General features: G+C 40.9%; 1 protein-coding gene across 1 annotated transcript in view; it reads right to left on the bottom strand.

Moving 5' to 3' along the window:
- The window catches only part of LOC147447686 (putative aldo-keto reductase 2), a 52582-nt gene extending 51280 nt beyond the window's left edge, over positions 1-1302 (bottom strand). The window contains exon 1 of the mRNA XM_086523662.1: positions 882-1302. Within this exon, the coding sequence (XP_086379788.1) occupies positions 882-1302 (421 nt within the window). The remainder of the gene's footprint in view (positions 1-881) is intronic.
- Positions 1303-24149: the final 22847 nt, after the last annotated feature.

Genomic DNA, 24149 nt, shown 5'->3' with positions numbered 1-24149 from the left:
GGGCATGGTTAGGCCTAGCTCATCTCCATTCTGCTCACCTGTGCTATTAGTGCAAAAGAAAGACGACACATATCGTATGTGTGTTGACTATAGAGCACTAAATAGGATCACTATCAAGAATAGGTTTCCCGTTCCACGGGTAGAAGACCTATTTGATAAGCTACAAGGATCGACCTACTTCAGGAGGAATCCCCATCCCCGAGCAAGTACTTCCGAGCAAACAAAAAACCGAGCAAGATAGGTTAGATAAGCGAACTTGCTGTATCTTACTTTGTTTATAACAAAAGATCCATAATGTTAATTTTTTCGCAAACGTAGATGGAAAATTTAAGAGAGGCACTTCAACATAGCCACCAAAAAACTGACAAAAGAAATTGAATGAAGAACATAACCCCAATCTTCAATAAGATTCTGTAGCAAACCCGTTGCATCTTACATTGTTTAAAACAAAATAGTGTTCATTGTTTTTTCAAACACATATGAAATTTACAAGAAACTATTAATAGAATGCACTCTCAAAACTTGTGCTGATCTCTCACAAACTAGGGCTTATCATAAGTAGACAAAATACCGATAGGGCTTATCATAGGCCTGATCTCTCACAAACTAGGGCTTATCATAAGTAGACAAAACACCGCTGCATTTCAAACTACATACCACACAAAGCCTTTACATCTAGAGGCACTTTAACTATTGCTGCACATTTGGCCGCAATCCTCCCAAAGCTTGAAACAACTCCACCTTCGTTAGGGCTGCTTGGTGCATGAACTCATGGGCATGAGAGTCCAAACCCAAAATTTGGAGAAACACATAGTAAATATGCTTGCATGGCACATATGTCAACCTCTTGGACTCTCTCTTTTGGAAGTCCTCACATGTACATCTTGGAAAATCAGACAATGTCACAGAGTATGAAACTCCCTTTGCCCTTGACCCCTCTGTGCTAATGTAGAAAACATGTGTTCCATTGCACACAACAATAACCTCTTTAACTAATGTTGCTGCCATGCATTTTCCAATATCAATTCTGGTTTGAAATTCTTTTGTCAGCTTTGAGCGCCATTTAATAACCTTGCCATCCATGTATTTGGGCCGAAAGGCACTTGTAACTCTATTTGCTGCTCGAATGCCCCCATTCACAGTTGCACATTCTACCCCATGTTGTTGTTGAAGTACAAATCCATTTGCTTGGAGCTGTTCTGCCTCATGTGGTAGTAGATTTGTACCCTCTGCGACCCTCCAAACCCCTGGTGCAGGTCTGGGTGGCCCCACCACCATGTCATGAATCTTCCATGTGTGCATGTTACTAGCATTGCAAAACCATACATAACCCTCAACAATCCCCCCAGGCTTTGATCCTGACGAGGGATATTTTCTTCAACGCCAAAAGCATGGTGCAGCTACCCCAGAATTAATATTAGGTGAGCCTTGATTAATGAATCGTCCACATCTATCTGTTTGATATTGCAAAATTCCAAAACATGTCATTTTACGTCCAGGTTCAGTTCTCCTAATTGCCCATACCATTTTTGCAACAGTCACCTCAGGCCAATACTTTGTTTCCCCATGTGCAGGTGCATACTTTGTTCTACTAATGGGTTGAGTGACTGTGACATACTCGGGGATGTGGCTATCATCCTCTAGCACAACACCAACATCCACAAAGATTGGTCTCTTTTTCTTTACACTCTTCTCCCTTATATTTGACCTATTCATCTCTGGACTTTGCAAACCCATTTCGTCCATTGAACAGTGTGTAAGATCGACCAACTTCTTTGCAGCAGAGGCAGTGGATGAATGATTTAAAAATCTTTGTGCAAGGTCTTGTATTCCGGGACCACTACATGTCTTTGCACCTCTAAGGTATGCATTGTACTTAACACTTTGTAGTACAACCATTTCCATATCTGCCCCTGCGGCTTCATATAAACTAATTTTCTCTTTGAAACCAAAGCATGCCCGCATGCTAGCATGTTTACTCTCAGACAAGTTAGTGTTTGGCACAAAAATGCCAGACTCATCTTGCATAACAAATCTTCCTCCCCAATGTGAAACTCTGATATCCCACCAAGCCAACCATGTCTCCAAACATGAAACTTCACCATCAACAACATGCCCTGCTCTCCAAAAGCGACAAAGCTTCTCCTTTGCAAATATCTGCTTGATTCTCTGATGGTGCATTTCACCATTTTCGGCATTTAATTTTGTGTTCCTCTTGTGAGGAAGTTTTGATACACTTAGTAGTATGTCGGATCATGGATTGCTCCCAATGAAACACGCAAGACCTTTCCTTAGATGGTACAACCTTGTTGGGACCCCCAAAGTAAACTATTCTGATTGCTATCCAATTTGCATTAGCCTCATCAAACATGAAACCTCTGAACTCAGGCTTATCAAATCCTTCATCTTGAACCACCTTATTGAACATCTTCCAAAACTCTATCTGTGCAAACTTATTCTCCACAGTAAACTCACATGTTGCGATTGTCATAAGTTCACGCACAAATGGATCATAAACATGTGCAGACATTGTGGGCTAGCCCTGCACACGATGCACATGATCAAAGTGTATCCACATCTGCTCAAGATTTCCACCCAGACGCATTCGATTAACCATATCAACTCCACTTCCGGGCCCAATTATTGACATCTTGAACACATGTGGTTGCTAGGCATTTCCAAGTTGACCAGGGAAGAGAACATCATGCATATATGGATACCTACTCTTACTCTTCAAGTCAAGCACTACTTCTAAGCCTTTTGCACTTATATTTTTTGATCTTTTGGTGCATTCCAAGCTTCTTTCAATCCTTCGTCTACTTGACAAAGGTGTGATTGTGTCGAGAAATTCAACAAACTCACAATCTTCAATATATTCGGTGTTTTCTGCATTTTCCATTACAAGCTTTCCCATGATCATATCCCGAGGAGTCATGCGCTCGAGCTGTTTGGCTGTAGTGAATGGTTCTTGAGCAGCACGAGCTTGAAGCACTGATTCTACTTTTTTCTCATTTACTCTTGACCTCCCTTCAGCACAAGGATGTTGATGCTCACCTAGATGCAACACACAATGGGTCCACTTTTGTTTCTCCCTTGGCATACAATAATAAATAACTGTAGGACACGTTGCCACACACTCTGGCATTTCAGAGCAATGGTTGCATATCAAGGTGCCATATTCAGGTGTCAGCATGCCTTTTGGAGATGACTTTGAAAGCCGGCCTCGCCAATGAACCTCATTGTAGAGTCTTGTCCTCGAGTAATATGGAAAATCAATGTTGACACAACATAAGTGACCCGAGCATCGACTCAACCTAACGACCCCTGGAAAGGTATCACTGCTACATGTGACATATTTAGTCCACATGTGGCTATCATGTCTCTGTTCCATCCCAATCATTCCATTAGTGTGACCTAGAGAGGGAAACTCAAATGCAACGTATCCATCATAAAACACAGGAAGCTCTTGAACTTGAATGATATCTTTAGCTTGTTTCAGGGCCAAGTACAAGTTGCTCTGCAAAGGCTTTGAGCGTATAATATCAAGTACGCTAGAGCAGCCACGTGACTCGGCATCTGATTCTAAATCGACAATTACTGGAGGAGCCTTAATTCCATTGTCAAGTTCAGGAACTGACGAGCGAACCTTGAAGAACTGACAGACATCATGATTCAGAAGGAAGACCTCTTCACCACTAATAGACTCAGTAACTTCCATTTTTACCTGTCCTCCACTTAGTGTAAGTGGATGTAAAGTAAACGCATAAGTTAATTCAAAATGCTGTTTCACAGAAAAGACGTAAAACGCATATGTGCTGCCTTCAAAAATAAGGACAAGCTTTTGACCAACTTGTGGCCCGAATATTGTAATGTGTCTAGACATTGGAAGCAATCGTTTTAGAGAAGGTAAGGTTACTAATTAAGTTTCAAATGGAAAGTGAGTGTAGAGTCTAGACTGAAAAATAACATCAGGTATAGATGGTAGTTATTTCAGGCGTCATTCTCCAAAAAGCGGTGCAGACGGCTTGCATTCATAAAAGATGATCACCGAAACGTTAAGCAAATCCGGTTCAAAATCTAGAAAATTCTTTAAAATCTTGTCCATAATTAAAAACCTGTAAAATCTAGTAAATTGGTCGTCTAAGTAGCTTGACTTATGTCCAAAATCTTTTAAAATTTTTACAATTGGGCCTCTGCCATGCAGTGCTCGAAAAAAACCTAGGTTTAATGTAATCCAAACCTATAAATTTTGAAATTAACATTTAAATTTTATATTTGAAGGTGAGAAAACCTTCAAACTTTGTCAATTTACTTCTGTTGGTCCTCATATGAAGGTTTGCCAAGTTTTTGGAAAAAAGTTTTGATGTAAAAACCTTCAAACTTTGTCAATTTACCTCCGTTGGTCCACATATGAAGGTTTGCCAAGTTTTGGAAAAAAGTTTTTTACGCGCACTGCCTCTGTGTAACGCCATATCTTGGAGGTTTCTTTGTTGCGCGCATGCGTGGAGGCTTTTGCTTCTGCGTGAGAGCGTGCTTTTAAACTGTTGAGCGTGCATTCGAGGAGCCATACGGAATCTGCCCGTAGGAGCGCGCGCCGGCGCGCGGTAGTTTAGACATAGAAAACGACATAGAGAACTCAATCTGCAGCTCGTCGCAGGCTGGTTCAGGCGCAGCTTTCAGCAGTTCATCGCAGTCCATCGCAGGCTGGTTCAGGCGGAGTTTTCAGCAGTTCAGGCATTCATACAGTTTTCAGGCTTAGCAATTCAGGCCGTTCAGGCCCTTCAGGCAGTTCAGGCTCAACAGTTCAGGCAATTTAGGTAGCTTTCAGGCGTTCAACAGTTCAGGCAGTTCGCGCAGTAGTTCAGGCAGTTCGCATAGTTCAGGCAGTTCAACAACTTCAGCAAGTTCAGGCAATTCCCTTGCCGTAAGAGCGCGCGCCGGCACGCGGTGGTTTAGATAGCAGCAAGTCGTTCAACAAAGCAAATCGTTCAACAGGAAAAGATTGTGATTTCAAAAGATTGTGGCTTACGGCTTTAGAAAGGGCTTTGAGAGGTGTGATTGAGATCAAAGATTGACAATGGCTGGTTGAAACTCCGCGTTGACTCGAAGGGGTTGTCCACCTTCAAGGTACTCAATGATGCTCAATGCATCCTGAACTTAGCTTAACATTTCCCTTCTATATTAGCTTGGCTTTGAAGGGGATATTGCTCAATTTAATATCAGTTGGTTCTGTATGCATTTGATGTATTGAGACCCCGACTAATTAGGTAGTTTGTAAAACATCTTTTAATTGAGCCTGAATTAGAAAAAACCTATACATTTAAGATCTTTAAAAAAGATACATTATGTGTTGGGCTAAAGATACATTATGTTTAAGATCTTGAAAAAAGATACATTAGGTTGATTTGTGTTGGGCTAAAGATACATTATGTTTAAGGTCTTAAATTAGTGCTTGGTTGATAGGTGTGTGGCTATAGGTGTGTTGACCTTAATTTATGCTTCATGAATTATGTTTATGAAAGAATTTTAAACACCAAAATTTTTCAAGTGAGAAGCTATTATGGGCTATAGTATTTTTTGAAATAATGCTCTATGTACAATGGTAGCTCTGTCCAAATTTTTTTAAGATTTCTGTTGTGTTTTATTTCAATATGGTGCCATATATAATTTGACTCTTTTGTAAAATTATTGTCTCCATGTTTGTTGTTGATGTTGAAACAGCCTGAAACCACGTGGAAGATCACGAAGGGGAAGGAGTAACAATGCTTCTCTTTATGGCCAGGTAGATGCTAGTGATCAAGTATCTTCAGTCTGAGCTACCGACATGATAGAGGAAATTGAGACACAAGGTGAGGAGGTTCTTTCCATGGAAATGGGACAGAGCTCTCTACACGAAGTTGATGATACTTTAGCCCCCGAGGAGAATGGTTTACATATTGTTCCATGGGAGATAATGGATGAGGTTACCGAAGCATCTGAGATGGAAGATGAGAAAAATATCTTCATGCATAGAGGTGCAGACATCCTTGAAATCACACGTGTTTTTAGTTGCTTTGATTGTCCCTCCATTCCTTTATGTAGATTGATTCCATATGCAAGAGTGACAGGTTTGAGAGATGATCTCAGTGGATTGAAGGCGGCCTCTGCAAAAGAAGGTTATATGCCAGAGAAACGAGCATTCATTGTCTCTTTGGTAACATGCAAAAGAGAGGAGAGTTTTGTGAATGGTATGTGTTAACACTTTTGATTTTTGTATTGATGTCCATGTGTTGTGAATGTTGTGTGAAGTTTGACTTTGAGAATGTTCTAGATGAGATAAAGGCTACATGGGATCCTCTTTGGAATGAAATCAATGAAGAATTTGAAGCCGAGTTAAAAAAACAAAGAAAGTTTCAAGATCTTACAAATCACATGTTCTATGTTTGGGAAGGGAATCATCGCACCGTGGCTTGGAGGGAAGCGATAAAAGAGAAGTTCTCCACTTCAAAGGAGAAACACTGTCGAGTCCTATGCACCATTATAGATCCCACTAAGGTGCTAGAGATTGCCTTGCTAAGCAGTTTACAATGAATGAACTTGTAAGTGTTGATGTTTCTTCTATCTTTGCTAACACTTGAATGTGAGTATCATATGGTTTTTTGGTCTTTCAATGCAGCATGAACACTCATGCTCTTGTTGTCACTCATCTTCGTGATGAGATTGTCAATACGACACATATTTGTACAGTGGACCATGAAATGTATCTAAAGGGTTTGCGAGATAGAGATCAAAAACTTATTGCCGCTGTACGGAAGAAGAATGCTAAAGGTACAGAACCTTGGTATCCACTTACGTGACGGTACCTTGGCAGATTGGTCTATGACGTATGTGTCAGACTAAATGATTTTTACTCTCATTTAAATGCATGATTTTAAAGCTTATTAACGTATATTTAATTTTAGATTCAAATGATAAAAGAAAAAGAAAATCGAGTTGCTCTTATCAAACAAAGCTTGTCTGCGGAAGAGCATCACAAAGAAGAAGAGAGAATTTGTGAGGAGATTACTCACAAATATCAGGATTGAATTGGAAAGGTATGTAGATAACATGAATTCACGGCATTCTCTTGAGAAAAACATGCAAAAAGTTACTTAAGTACTTGTCATATGCAATATTAAATTTTTTAGTTGCTTAACATTGTTGATCCCAATCTTGGGACGGATTGGCTAGCAAGAGTTTTGTCTTTGAAATGGGGTCTTGATAGTTGGGCTACGTTGGAGAAGCTGAACTAGTGATGAAGTTGATTGCTTAGCCTTTCTTGTATCCAACAATCTCATGAGACTCGTTAAAGTCATGTGGATCCCCTTGTTCTGTCTTTCTAGCTCAATAACCCTATGGATGACCTCACAAACTCTTTGTTGTTGATCCTCTAGACTAATAGCACCCGTTGTGGATTGTCGGACATCTAACCAACCCACGTGATAGGTGTGACTTGTGTATAGGTCGGTTAAAGTCTCCGTTTGTAGTTCATACTCCTAGTTTTTGTTTAGAAATCCTCGATCTAGGATTGAGGTGCTAAGGGTGTCCTTTGGACTAGATGCAATGTCGCTCTCTATGGGTTGACCCTTAGTGGTCGCTAATTCAAGAGCACTCAATGGCTCGACTAGCATGGATGTTGACATAGGGGCCTTTGCTTTAAGCTTTCTCCATTGCTCTACCTTGTGTAAGCTCCCGATTTCCTTTTCCCTCACTAGAAGGATATATGCTCAACCTCTTGCACTTCGGAAAGGCTTCTACCATCTGTAATATAACTTTGGTAGAGAATAGCCCTGGAGAGTCAGGTGGTGCAATGAATAGAGTATTCGCACGCACACTCTCCAAGAGCATGAGCTCTACGTTCGTCATGAATGGAGAATTTACTTCCCCACACCCTTCATTTACCTCGTTAGCTCCGGAGCAAGTGGCTCTACTAAAAGTTTACTTCAAGCGGCTAAGCACGCTTGGCCTGAACCGTGGGCCCATGGCATGCATATCTTGCCTTGAGATATTTGGATTGAGCATCAAGTAGCCCTCCATGACATTGTAGACAGAGGAAGAGTCACTAGACGCAATATGTGGGTCCTGAGTGGTACTACCTTGGGTTCCCAATGAGGGCCTAAAGACAAAGGTGGAAAAATAATGAGTGCCCTCGTAAATGGAGACACTCTCTATGTGCTCATCCTCTAGCACACGACTAGAGCATAGATGCATGTAACCTCAACACTCTAGAGTGTTGGTGAGTACCCGTGGAGGCCACTCACCTAGTTTTTAGGTGTTTACAACCCAATTTTTTTGTTAATTTTTGTCTCTTTTTTTAAAACCAAGCCATGGAATATGGCATGTGATAGCTTAAAACAAGCGTTTTGACTAGCAGGATGTGCCATGCTTTACAGCCCCCGATTCGGTTACGTACAACCCTCAAAATCCTAAAACTAGTCTTTTCTAGGTGGGGAGAGGGCTAGAGAGGGATAGTGGAGGACTTGAGGAACTTGTCCCACATGCCCTCCCTTGAGGTCCTAGGCTATATATATAAAGTAGTGTGTATAGTATATCATAAGACTGAGGACTGAGGCCTGGGCTTGGATCCGATCCCTTCCTTTCAAAGTGAGTTTTTTTAATTTTTATTTTGAGTTTTCTTTTTATTTTTGAATTTTCTTTTTGGTCTCAATATTTTTGAGCATTTTTTAAAATTTGTTCTTTTACAATTTAAAAAAAAAATCTTTTTTTGATGATAATATTGTCGTGTGGACGCCAACTTCACATGCGTACACAATAGCTCTTGTGAGCTCTGTCTAACCTCTTTTCAACTAACACAGGTAATTAACATCTAACGCTAACTACCTCCACTAACACACTGCCAAACATAGTACACTACACACTCACAGACAATCAACTCTATTGCTCACTGTCTACTCTACTTCTCACTATCTACACTCACTAATAGATCTACTAACACCTGCACATTATAGATCTTGCAAAACTAACAAAAACAAGTACAATGCAACACTAATAGAGCTTACAACCACTTAACAAAAGCTGACAAAAACCCGCTAAACTGCACATTACAATCACTTAACAGTAGCTAGCAAAACCTGCTAATCTGCCTATTGCAACCACTTAACAGTAGCTAACAAAAACCTGCTAATCTTCCCATTGCAACCACTTAATAGTTGTCACACAAATCAACAAAGAACATAAAACAGATGGAAGAAAGGCTTCCATAGGTAACACTAAGTGCTCCTCAAGCTTAATGCAAGGCACTCCCCAACAACAACTCCAAAAATGTACGCTTTGCCGTACGTGTCGAAATATGGGAACTTGCCTGTGCACTGTGTGCAAGCCTTGAAAGGCTGCAAACACACAACTAGAAGATCCTAGCAAGCTCAAAGGGACAAGGGTGTGTTACTCACCGCTCAATGCTTCCGTCATGAAGGATCATGTGGTGTTGCAAAGAAGAGGGAGCCTCCATGGATGCCGCTCTCAACCGCCTCGCCGTCACCGATGCCGCTACAGTACTCGATCGTGGGCACACACTCTCTCTCTCTGTCTCTCTCTCTCTCTCTCTCTCTCTCTCTCTCTCTCTCTCAAGCATACACACACACACATACACATGTGAGCACATGAAGGAGAAGGAGATAGAGATGGAGCAAGAGCACTTCTTAGCTTACACCTCAAAGAATGATGATTTTTAGGTCACATGGACCTTTTATAAGAGTTTGACCCATTCACACATGGACGCCCATAGTGGCCGATCGTTGCAAAACTACTAAAAAAATAAGATAAGTGGTGCGCCTCTCATCGGCGATCACCTACACACCTATTGGACCGACAAGCTAGATCCATTGAAGGTAATAGGGTGTCCGCGAGGGTTAGCAAGTTCGTTGCATTGTCCATGACTACTTGAATGACATGCTCAACTTTGATTTCTTTAATTACGTTAATCAAGACCTCAAAAATATATTTTCCACTTTTAATTACATCAAAACTATTAATTGTCTTTATGAACATTTCTCCACTTGGACAAACCAGCATTACATTGATCAGTGGTCTTCTTTGAACATTAGACCAAACATCACTCACAATTGTGCTTCTTGAAAGAAAAATATTCCTAAGTTTTACTTTTGCAACACTCTCTTTGACTTTGAGGTAATATTTGTCTAAGAGAACATTTCATATTGTGTGATACGAAGGAGTTGAAAATCCTGGGCCAAACTCACCGATTTTCTTCCAGGCGGCCTTCCAATGATTGTTGTCTACCACCATGACCAAAGCACTTCTAGTGAAGAAATTTGCTTTTGTGAGTGCCGTTTGTGCTTCTTCTAAAGACTGCATTCAAAACCTTTGATGCAATGATTTTTGACACATTTGCCTGAGTCCACCTTCATTGTGACGCTTAAAAGGAATACTGCTTGACATTTCCTCTCCCTACACAAGATGTTCTACAAGGTTAGTTGGTGTCACCACAGGATGGCTTTTCTTGCTCTTGACTTGCATCCATAATAGAGTTATGTATCCATTGTCTCTTGCCACCTTGGGCAATCTCTTCTCTCAAATGCTTTGCAATTGCAGGTGCCTAAGGATGTTCACATTTGTTACAATTGTTTTTAATGCTACCCAAAAATGGTCCCTAATATGTGGTGCACCACTTGATTTTTTTGTGAAGCAAAATTTACATTTCTACTCCATATATCGATTGCATATATTGCGAGCTGAAGGAGTACGAGCGGAAGTGCGACGCGAGAGAGAGTGCGAGAAGAAGAGCACGATGATATGGTGAACTCGCTCTACTGTAGTGTAGAGCATAGTGAGTTCTTATTAGGTTTTTTACAAAAGAATATGTGTACATACCTGGAGGCCCGCCCACTTACCTGGGCGACCACATTGGGATTTATACCCCAACAACCTCCCACTTAAAGTCCAATGTGGTACTTTAAGTGTGAGAGAAGCTACTATACAAGCTAATATACAAGAGATGTAGAGAAGTGATGACTACCCTACACCTATCTGCTTGCCAAAATGCGCAAAGCTCTCTGAGGGAAGTCCTTTTGTAAGTAGATCAGCAGGATTTTCTGTGGTGTGAACTTTGACAAGCTGAAGTTGCTTATCCTCGAGCATTTCCCTGATGAAATGATACTTCACATCCACATGCTTTGTCTTTGAGTGATAAACTGGATTGCGAGCCAATTGTATAGCACTTTGACTATCACAATATAACACAGGCATCTCTTCTTTGATTCCCAAATCTGTTACTAGTCGATTAAGCCAAATTGATTCTTTGCATGCCTCTGATGCTGCAACATATTCAGCCTCTGTAGTAGACTGAGTAACACAATCTTGTAATCTAGAACGCCATGATACTGCTCCACCAGCCAATGTAAAGACATACCCTGACGTAGACCTTCGGTTGTCTAAGTCACCTGCATAATCTGAGTCTGTAAAACCCTTTACACTTAGCTCCTGACTCCCATAGCATATACGCATACTCTTTGTAGCTTTCAGGTATCTCAATATTCCTTTCACTGCCTCCCAATGTTTCTTGCCTGGGTTTGACATGTATCGACTTACTACTCCCACTGCAAATGCAATGTCTGGGCGAGTAGCAATCATTGCATACATCAAACTACCCACTGCAGACACATATGGAATCTTATCCATTTCAGCCTGTTCTTCCTCAGACATAGGACAATCTTGTTTGCTAAGTTTCACATAAGGTGGCAATGGAACACTCAGTGCCTTTCCCTTCTCCATATTGAAACGTTGCAAAACCTTGTCAATATACTCTGTTTGAGATAACCAAATCAACTTCTTTGATCTGTCTCTCTCAATGCGCATACCAAGTATATGACTTGCCTCACCCATGTCTTTCATGTCAAACGATTTTGCCATCTTTGACTTCAAAGCTGAAATTTCTTCCAAGTGCTTGCCAACAATCAACATGTCATCCACATACAAAATAAGGATCAGCCAACTGCCATCCTTAGCCTTCTTTGTATATAGACGGTGATCGAACTCACTACGTTTGTAGCCTTGAGAAAGCATAAACTTGTGGAATTTATGGTACCATGCCCTCGGTGATTGTTTTAAGCCATAAAGACTCTTTAACAACTGGCATACCCAATCTTCCTTGCCTTTCTCAACAAACCCTTCTGGCTGCTGCATGTAAATTTCCACATCTAAATCACCATGCAAGAACGCTATCTTGACATCCATTTGGTGCAACACCAAATCTAATATGGCAACCAATGCAAGAAAGCATCTCAATGTAGTCATCTTGACCACCGGAGAGAAGACTTCATCAAAGTCAATGCCTTGTTCTTGCTTAAAGCCCTTGGCAACAAGCCTTGCTTTGTACTTTGGCTAACTATCATGAGCGGTGATCTTATACCTGTAAACCCATTTACAAGGTAGAGCCTTTTTGCCCTGTGGTAATTTAACTAGCTTCCATGTCTGGTTTTTATGCAGAGCTGTCATCTCTGATTGCATGGCCAATTGCCAATTCCCGGAGTCCTTCATTTGCACTGCTTCCTTGTAACATGAAGGCTCATTGCAATCAGTCAACATGACATAGTTCATAGATGGAACAAACCTATCAGGAGGTCGTGTGACACGTCCAGATCTACGCACAATAGGTGGCTCAGGGTTAGCCACAACCTGTGGTTCCACTCTATCCTGTCATTGCTCCTCTTGAGCCCTGACATTTTGTCTTGCACGTGCAGGTCCATCTTCTTGGAAGACAACTCTTCTAATCTCCTCAACCCTCTCTGGTTTAGAATGATATTTGGATTCATTAAAGTGAACATCATTGCTGCGGACAACCTTTCTGGATTCGGGATCCCAAAGTCTGTACCCCATCTCACCAGAATTACCATAGCCTAGAAAGATGCACTTTCTACTCTTTGGCTCAAGTTTGTTCCTAAATTACTTTGGAACGCGAGTATATGCCTCACATCCAAAGACTCTGAGATGCTTGTATGAGGGCATTTTGCCTGACCATACCATCTCTGGCACTGAATCCTTCTGCAAAACCTTGCTAGGAGATCTATTTACAAGATGAACAGCTGTTGATATAGCTTCAGCCCAAAACCCATTTAGTAGTTGTGCATTAGACAACATACTTCTGACCTTCTCTTGTATGGTCCTATTCATCCTCTCAGCAACACCATTTTGAGGAGGATTGTAAGGAGCAGTAAGTTCACGTTTTATACCTTTTGACTCACAAAAGTCCTGAAAGGCCTTTGAAACATACTCTCCACCATTGTCAGTGCGTAAGCATTTAAGCTTCTTGCCACTCTGATTCTCCACAAGTGTCACAAACGTTTTGAAAACACTAAACGCTTCATCCTTGTGCTTGAAAAACTAAACCCATACTTTCCTCGAGTAATCATCTATAAATGTCATAAAGTAAGAAGCTCCCCCTAGAGATAGGTTAGGCATAGGTCCACACAAATCACTATGAACAAGTGCCAACTGTGTATCTCTTCTACTGCTTCTATGCTTATGTGGCTGCTGTGTTTGCTTACCATACAGACAATGTTCACAGAATTCAAAATCATTAAATGAAAAGCCAGGCAAATAACCAGAATGAGACAAGATTTCGAAAAGCCAGGCAAATAACCAGAACGAGACAAGATTTCCATTCCCTTCTTGGACATATGTCCTAACCGTCTATGCCACAAAGAAACGTTCGGCTGCTCGGTTACATTGATTACATTTTTAGAGACATTTTATGCATAAATCATGTAAAGTCCTCCAGACTTTACTCCATGTGCTACTGCCATAGAACCCTTGGATATCTTCCACATGTTCTGTCCAAAAGTGGTGACGTAGCCAGCATCATCAAGTAAACCTGTGCTGATCAAGCTCTTTGTAATTGCGGGAACATGTCTCACATTTTTTAGCGTGAAAGAAGAGCCATTCTGAAACTTCAATTGTACATCTCCAACACCTAAGATCTCACATGTCTGCCCATTGCCTAGCTGAACATGATCTTTAGTGGTCACATAAGAAGTAAACCACTCCTTGTTTGGAGACACATGAAGTGATACCCCTGAGTCTATAATCCAGTCACTCAGTGCATTTCCATCAGATGCTGTAAGAAGAGCTGAGTCCATTGTATTCTTCAAGAACTAGATGTCTCCTGACACTAGACTGTCATCCTCTGCAACAGTGTTTGTCACATTTATTTCTTGAATCTTCACTGAGGACTTGTTCTTCTCACCATGGTCTTCAGCTTTCTCTTTGCCTTTTTCTGATTTCCATTCTCTGCAGTCTCTTTTCATGTGACCCTTCTTGCCACAATGGTAGCATTCTATGTCACTCTTGCCTTTAGCAGTGCGGGACTTGCTACGAGACTGATTCCTCTTTCCACCTTTGTACTTTTCTTTGGTCCTTCCCCTGACAACTAAGGCTGTTCCTTTGCCTTTGTCCATTGTCTTTCTATTGGTTTCTTCAGTAAGCAGACTTCCTTCTACACCTGCTATGTTCAAACCATCTGGAGGTGCAGAATTACTCAAAACAGTGCAAAAAGTGTCCCAACTTTCCGGCAATGCGATCAACAGGAACATAGCTCTAACAGGTTCATCAAACTTGACACCTTGAGCTAACAACTGACTGTAGATTGTGTTGAATTCATTCAGATGATTGGACATAGGTGTCCCTTCTTTCATCTTCAAGTCAACAAGCTTCTTAAGCCAGTATACTTGTGAAGCTGCACTCTGCTTCTCATAAAGATCACTCAGCTTTAACCATGCTTGATAAGCCGACATCTCGTCTGCTACATTAAAGTAAACGCTTTCTGCCAAAGTTAGCATAATGGTAGAAAGTGCCAATTCATCCATTTCGCTCCATTCATCTTCATCCATATCTTCTGGTTTTATCCCCTTGAGCTTTATAGGTTTTATATTCTTCTTTTGTACCAACACATGACAAATCTGCTGCTTCCACAATGGGAAATTGGTTCCATCCAGCTTCTTGATATTGTAAAGAGCAGTGTCCTGTGATCCAGCCATAGCTACGCTTCACAGTAGTTTACTTTCCTGGGGAAAATTCGGCAGAGTTTTCCCTGTAAACTGACCTCTGAACCAATATCAACCTGTCAAATGAACCAAGAAAGCTTCAGATTTTGCAGAAATTTTGGCAGAGTATCCTTTGTAAAATGGCTCTGGTGTACTAAAAACAGACCAAAAAACAGCTCAAAAAACCACTGTCTCTCTAACACTGTAAGCTGTGGGTAAACCTGTCCTGCGCCTATACTGTCTCTGACTGTCCTGTCACTGTCCTATAAGCATAGACTGCGACAATGCCTCAACGGCAGTAAAGCAAAGATGCAATCCCAACTGTCTAACTCACAGTCAATACATCCTAGCTGCCTATCTAAGGGTGCTCGAGGGATCGCTCCAAGACCTGTATCACCGAAAGGATCTCAACATTCGAGAATCCCCCAGCTCAATAAAACCTCACTCGACCCTCAACAAAGGCTGCAGTAAATCTGACAGTACATAGACTTCCCACAAAGTCATACATCCACAAATTTCCCACTGTATGTTGTAACCGCTGCGGCGGTTGTTTGCTGCGTGACTCACAGCCAGCAGACCCTCAACAAACATACATCATCTCTGACAATACATCCCATGTGGAAGTACAGTCTGTGTGTAGATGCGCCCGTGTCGTATGTGACACGCCTCCAAGAACTGTGAGCCGTCCTTCGATGTGTAGATAGCCACAAATCAACAATGTGGGAGTGTCGATATCCTCAACACCTGCAGTCGTAGGCCGAAAACCCCAAATTTGCAGAGTCGGATCTGCACCCGCCGAGACCACGTAGTCGAAAATGGCCTGCGCAGACCTTTGTCAAAGCCGAACGGTGACCGAGATGATGTCAGAATGAAATTCTGAGCACACCGAGTCCTTCGGCCCCTCCCACGAGATTTGGGGCCGTGTCTTCACCTGTCGAATTTCACTCCAAACTGAGCTTGTGACTCTAGCCTCCTGCAGTGCTGCCCCGAGCCTCGATCTGAGCTCTGATACCAGTTGAAGGAGTACGAGCGGAAGTGCGACGCGAGAAGAAGAGCACGACGATATGGTGAACTCGCTCTACTGTAATGTGTAGAGCATAGTGAGTTCTTATTAGGTTTTTTACAAAAGAATATGTGTACATACCTGGCGGCCCGCCCACTTACCTGGGCGACCACATTGGGCTTTATACCCCAACACGAGCATAATCCCACTCTTTTCCAAGGGCTTTTTTATTCTTTGCCTTGTTTGTACCAGTTGTGCCGACATTTTTCTTCATTGATTTCAATACAAAATTGAAGGCATAAGAACTAGATGTTCAATTTTTAAATCATTTTTCTTCTTTTCAATATATATTAAAAAACCAATTAGTAAGAAAGTAATCAAATCTACACAATATGAGATTTGCAATGCACTCTAGTCAATCCACATATCAATCACATATGTTGTGAGCAAACATACACATTGAAATGCACTCTTTACACTGCATTATAAATACAACAATGCTATGAATTTCTCAATGCAATTATTATTATGATGATTATTTATACATCCTCTTCGATTTGCAAACAATAAGACACATCTATTTTCAAATGCTACAAAGAATAATCAACTTCTACATTGAAACAATGTCAATTATATGATTGGTAATGTCGTGCACTAACAATATTTCATAACACATACTGCACTCCCTATATAAACCAATGCATGAAACAACGCAAAGAAACCTTCAATACAATCACACAATTGAGGAATACTTGTATCCAATCAAGGATTGTAGTCCCCCTTATGCTTCCAGTTCAATATATAAAATCTATTTTCGCCTAATTAAGGATTATACCTCTTATATTTTGCAGTGACAATGTATATAAACTCAAATCTATGCTGGTGAAAAATGCAAGACTTCAAGGATATTTATATGCCTAGTACCCTAGTACAGGGCATCCGGCCCTTATCAACTCGTCATTTACATATGCTCATCTTATAAAACCAACTTCAACCCTTTTATAGACCAATGGCTTCCTCACAATGAGATGACTCTCCAAGTTTGCAATTGTTTTGGTTTCATACCTTTATGTTCGATGAAGGATTTAAATATTTTTAGAAGTAATTACCGAATTAATAATCACATTCAACCCAAAAAAAGGACCTTTGACTATGTAACCTTAGGTGAATTCACAAGGAGATGATTGTACTTGGCACTCGGATACACTTCCTAGGGATTTTCCTAGTCAAAGTACCACGGTATGCACGAGGTTTGATCTATATAATTACACCCGTTGGGGTTTTTTATTTTCCCGGCGGGCCCACCTGGCAATGTCTTTTTCTTGGTAGGCCCACCGAGAAAATTAAAAACCCCAGCGGGCCCTGGGAGAATATGCTTATACCTGGCATGCTAACTTGCTCTATTGGTTTTTGCAGGTCATCTAATCAAGGTCACGTTAACAATTAACATGGTCACATCTTTTTCTTGCGTAATCACTAGAGTTATTAACGTAATCACACGATCATGATCACGTCAATGAAATTCCTGGTGAGAAAATGGGGTACTTGTGTGGAGAGGGAGAGAGAGAACACAAGATGTGGGTGGAGTAGCTCTACACAATGTGTGAGTGAGAGGGCCCCTTATTCTGCTATCTAGTAAAGAATAAGGTGTATACAAGTGATGAGCGACCGGATGTCTTTGGTGTGTTCAACCAAGGTAAGAGACACATCGCCTTTACCCCAACAATCTCCTACTTAAAGAGGAATGTGCTAATAAGTGGTACTACTATAGGACCTAGTAGTATGTACAGTAAGTATAAGGAGTGATGTTGTCTCAACCTATGCCCACTAGCTCTCTTGAAGCCAATGCATTCCATCGTATAGGCTCTAGTGGTGTATGGAAGCATATATCCTTGATATAATCATCATGCATACCCTACAGATATCCTATAATGACCTACACCACTCCATGATGCATCATGCTAGTGTCAATCATTGCATGAGTGACAACCCCAACTGCAATCACTCCCATTGTAGTTGTTATGTCGGGTCTTGACACTAAGAGGTCATACATGAGAGTCCAAAAGTTCAATTAAAAATGCATAATCTCTATTAGATTATCCATGCCAATTGCATCAACACTATGTGAAATGACCTCTGCCAATCTATCTGCAGTAGGTATCTCAACATTCACTACATCACCACAAAACTAGTCACGCATGGACATGCCAATCCTCACTCCAAGTAGTGATCACTCCCTCATCATCCTTAGGGACTGTATCCACATGTCTTGGCATCACCATATTATCCTATAGCATAAGCATGTCAAAGAACTCCATATCACTCATCTCCATGGTAGGAGGAATCTCTATCCTAAGAAGATCAACCTGTTGTGTCTCGCTAGAGCATGGATGCTCTAACTTTGCATATATAGACATGTCATGCACAACACTCTAGAGCTCATTCGTGAGAGATATGTGTCTAATGTCTAATCTCTTAGGGAGTACATGCCTGCAAAGTCACAAAGATTGCACCATCTCAAGTATGTGAATCACTTCTCTACTCCTTGACTGGCAAAGTATTAAAATCTATCACCACCACCAATGGATGCTCTAGTCATGCACTAAAAGATTTGCCTACTCTACATGTATTTCCTTAGACCTTGCATGCAAATCAGTGAAGCGCCATGTTCCTCATTTGCAAAATGTACTCACCTAGACTGTGAATGTCTACATGGCAACAAACTCACAGAGACTACATGGCATATTTGACACCAAGGTTATAGAGAAGAGTCAAACAAGCACCATGATGGCCTTGCACTATCACAAGCATTACTCTCCTCATCATGTAAGACTCATCAGTGTACATGATACCCATGATCTCTAAGCTGTGGGATGAGATAAAACTCCTACAAGCATCACGCACATAGTGACCATCATGGATCACAAGAATACTCCCATTGGAAAAGTACAAATGAATGTCACCCACACCATGAACACTATCCTATCTCAAATCAAAAAACATGCTAAACCACTCCCTACAAGGAGTCACATGGCATAAAGCACTAATGTACAACTACCAATCATGTGACAAAGTCCACACATGTCTGGGTGAACCTATGGAAGTAGGAGTGTATACCACACTTGTACTCTCAATAATAGACAATGGAATCCTTCCCTATCTTCGACGCCTCAAAAAACGTTTCTTCATGTGCCCTAGTCTACCATAATGCCAGAAAACCACATGTATGTGCCTCTGAAATATGCTTGATACACCAACCTTTGTTTCCAATGACGTACTATCAATACAAGATGCCAAAACTGACTGCAAAATGAGTCTATAGATTAGCACACACAAAGTGTAAATGCACTATCCACAAGAGCATAACTGATCAACACAATGCAAAAGAAAACCATCTGATCAAACACCTGCCACCAAAACTATGGCAAACATCCCATAAAGTTCATAACTCTGCTAAAGTCCAAGAACCAATCATGCATAAATAGTGACCATACGCAATGAGAGCGCAAGTGAAATGACCATCCGCATAGGCACAAGCCAACACTTGGCTAATACAACTCTCTAGCACCTGTAACAAAGCACATAAATCCTGGAAAAAATAGGTAAAGTTTTCTTTGTAAATTACTGGAGAAAAATGTCACCAACAAACGAGGACTTAAGCAATGCCAAAACACTATGGAACAATGTCAAACACAATGGAAAAATGATTCGGGATTCCCTCAACCAAAATCAATCAACATAAAGCTCCTACAATGTCTATACATGAGTTGTACACGTTGCATAAGGCACTACAAAACTCTGAGCTAATTTCCAAGCCTACCCAGTGCGGTATTAAGGCATACATGCCCTAATATCCCACCTACAGAGAATATTGCATGAAAGCCCTGAGTGTAACGTGTAATAACGACCTGGATTGTGTCAAACTCATGCCCATAAAACTGCTTTTAAAACAATTTGCCAAAGTTTTGATGGTATAATCGCTCTCAAATACAAATAACCAACAAGCTACCAAGCTCAAACACAAGCAATGAACGCATATTAAATTGCACTCAGAAATACATGCATAAACCTCTACAAATCTATGCCCTACAAACACTCACCAAGAGGTCAACATATCACCATACATTTCATCAATTGCAAGGATAAAAATTTGTGCTTGGGCAAGAAGAACTTATCGCCATCCTGAGATCAAAGATGATCTCCCACCTAAGAGAAAACCTACTGCCAATACCACTCTATTTGAAATATGCTCAATCACATAACCTATGATGAATCCACTCTTAGAGCTTGAGAGTCCAAAAGAGCGCATACATTCACCAAATGTTCTCGACTTATGCACAAGAGAACAACCAAGCTCAACTCAAGCTCTTTGGAGGTAGAAAATCATCTCCAAAAGAACTCAAAACCACCACAATATGCATACATGGTACACATATTAATCTACAACTTTCCAAACACCCTGCAGTTGGTCAACCCACCTCTCAAACCACCAAGAATTTGTAGAAATTTCCTTCTGCAAAGTTGTAGATCTCAAACAAATGCATAAAAATTGGTGGGAATGGGCATGAAATGGGATGTTTTTACAAGTAAAAAAAAATTTGTAAACATATGTTGTTGTCTACCTTCAACCTACAGGCAATCTGGCAAATGTACAACAAAATCGGCCAGAATTCTACTCGAAGACAATGCTAAATTTTTTGTAGCTTCACTGCAATTTCTGCCACAACATCAACGAGTTCTTCCTAATTACCATGTGCTCTGATACCAGTTGTGAGTGCGCAAATGTGGTGCATGTGAAGAGAGGAGACGCGGAGAGAGAGAGAGAGAGAGAGAGAGAGAGAGAGAGAGAGAGAGAGAGAGAGAGAGAGAGAGAGAGAGAGAGAGAGAGAGAGAGAGAGAGAGAGAGAGAGAGAGAGAGAGAGAGAGAGAGAGAGAGAGAGAGAGAGAGAACATAGGATGTGGGTTGAGTAGCTCTATGCAATGTATGATTAAGAGAGCCTCTTATTCTTCTATCTAGTAAAGAATAAGTTGTGTACAAGTGATGAGCGATCGTAGGTCTTCGGCAAGTTCGACCGGGGTAACAGACACACTATCTTTACCCCAACAGAATTGCTTCCTCTTTGCAAACATCTGCTTATCAAACTTCAAACTGTCTGAGGAAGATAAATCCTTGTTTGATTCATCAAAATACTTTCTAGATCTTCTATGGGATCGACTATTCTTTGCCTTCTTCTTGCCTTTGTTGCGTCTCTGGATCGTTCTGCTCTCCTGGCTCTTTCTTCCCTTATCATTGGACTTGAAGGTCGAAGAAGTGCCAGAGCTATTGGAAGAAGATAAGGACAAATTGAAATCATCCTCAAATCTAACTTGTTTCCTAGCCTTCTTGGTGTTTTGAAAATAGATTTTTGACCCAAGTAGCCTGGATGTTCTGATGCTTGACTATGTTTGTGTTTGCTAGCTTGTCTTTCTACTGCTCCTTCAAACTCATCCTCTAAATACACCTTTGGGCAAAAGACCTATGTGTAGTTGACTTCTTCATTGCTAACTCAGAGGCAATCTAATGATGGAGCACCATATGGAATGAATCTTGTCAAGTGGGTACTTGGCCAAAAAAATTTCATATTGTGGATCTTTGGAGTACCAAAGCATTTGTTGGGCACAAACATCAACCGGCTGCTACTATTGCATCTCCATCCTTTTGTACCCAGTAGGAGGAGAGGGATCATATTGTTCCAAATCTTCAAAAGATGGACCATTTCAGTCTTCATTGTTCTTGCCCAGATCCGATTGTTTGAGTGCCTTAGTTTCCTCTTGATGGAATTCATCAATTGAATCCATGAGTGTTGTGAGTCAAGGGGGATCATATCCTTCATAGAAGAAGAATCTGTTGAGCTCTCATACCATTGTAACATACTTGGACACTCCAAGTCAAGAATTTACCACAACACCCATAAGAGAACTGAAAGAACTGAACCTCGCGGGTGCACTATGTAATCATGTTATGTATAATGGAATTTTGATAGGAGGGGTTTTAAAATGCAAAAAATGTTAGTCAATTTAATAGAGATACATTAAAATAAGGGGTTTTAATATTCAAATTTGGAAAAAAACTCTAAAATAAGGGGTCATTTTATTCATTCAGACATACTCAAAGAGGGGGTTTTTTAATACCCTGTGAATGCACGTTATATAGGCAGGTACTAGACGGTGAACTACCCAAGAACTGAACAAAACTAAGAGAGATACAACACCACATAGCAAAGTTCCATGTGTTAGGAAATAAGACGTAGCTAAATAGATAATTGAGTAGATTACTTAATGAAGAGAGACAGATTTATATACACGAGATTATAGAGTAGAGAGAGAGAGAGAGAGTACACACAATATACGTGGTTCACCCAATGTGGGCTACGTCCACGGGCAAGCAGCCACTCAATGGCTTTAGTACTTCAAAACAAGAAGTAGTTTACAAAGGGATTATACCCTTAATGGAGCTCCCGCCTTGCTTCACTCTCACCACCTCACACTCACCTTGTTGCATCAACTTCACACTATGAAATGTGTGTAGAAATGGCCTCCTTTTATAGGCCAAAAGGGCTGCCCTCTCTTATGAAAGACAGCCATGTGTAGCCGCCCTTGTGCGAATAAGTCCAAATCGGACCCTCCAATCCACCCATGCGTGGCCGCCCTTGAGAAGACAAGTCCGCTTTTGAATTCGGCCACCGGCCATTGACTTCCAACCACCGGCCATCGGCCATTGACTACCGGCCACCGACCAACCAACTGGTTGTTTTCCGACCACTTTCCGGCTGCCGTCCGGCCATAATATTCCGGCGAAAAAAAAAAAGTCTCGGGGGCCTCCACCCCCGAGGCCTTTAAAGTTGCCCCTGATTCTTGTCCGTGAAAATTTTGGTTTCCGGTGAGTGATTTTCCTTCACGCACGATGGCTTCTCCTCATAATGGGGGCCTTACAAATGTGCGCTTTTACCACAAAAAATTACAAGGGTAAATCAGGCTCCATACTTAACACCATGCTCCCAAAGAAATTGGCCTCAAATATTGGCACCCCTTTTGGTATTTCTTTATTATTAATGCTTCACAAAGTACAATGTTCAAGGGTTTTCGTCTGAGTAGTGTTCCGAATCTAATCTGCCTAAGACTATGGCATTATCAATTGATTTATATGCCATGAGCCTTTTAAAAGCAGTATACATGAAAAGCTTCAAGTCTAAAATCATCTAGTCCCAATGCCTAGTGCTAAAAGATGTTAGTGCAAATTGCATAAATCTGCATGGATGCCATTTTAGTAGCCAGCATGATTTCCAACATGTCTGTACAACACTACCACATCAACGGCCTAACTCCACCTTTGCAAGGGCTTGATTAGACACTTGATTCATTGTGAACAAGACAAGAATTAGGGTAAAAAGCTCCTCCCAAGCATCTTTTAGCATCACATGTTGATACAAAGGTTCTAAATGCAACTTTTAAAGATAATTTGTTTTCTTAGATCCCTCACCCCTTGAGAATGCTATGTCATTGTGAATATTCATACTGCCTAAGACATTCCTATTAAGACACTGCATAATTTCTTCTTGTAGCACCACATGTTGGCTCATGGTGGTACACATAGCTTTGGGGCTCGAGGGTGCACCTTTAAGAAGCTATTCATATAATGTGTGTTCAAAGGGTATAAAAAAGACCCCTCTACTTACATCCTTAAGGTGATGAAATGACCCCTTTTTTTAAAAAAAAACTTACAAGTTTTTTTCTAAAACCAATTGAAAAACCCCTTTTGTTATTATATCCTGTTAAAATTTTAACATATAGGCAATAAAAATCTCGTTCATTTGAACTCACATGGTAACTTACATGTCAAAGAGGTGAATCCCTTGAGCTTTGAGGGAGATTTTTCTCCCCTGTATTATTTCTTCTTGTATCACCACATGCAGAGTTTCCCCTTATAAAAGTAACCTCCCTATGGAGTTGCTGCTTTTGGCACCATGTACCAACACATGGTGCTAGAAGTAGCTTCAAAAGAACTCATTTTTTCCACTTCTCTAGAATACCTATTTCCACTATCATAAAATCTAATATCTAACCAACCCAAATGA

Source organism: Adiantum capillus-veneris, chromosome 11, assembly GCF_014529385.1.
Source record: "Adiantum capillus-veneris isolate H3 chromosome 11, ASM1452938v2, whole genome shotgun sequence".
Lineage (NCBI taxonomy): Eukaryota > Viridiplantae > Streptophyta > Polypodiopsida > Polypodiales > Pteridaceae > Adiantum > Adiantum capillus-veneris.
This window is presented reverse-complemented; position numbering and strand designations above follow the sequence as displayed.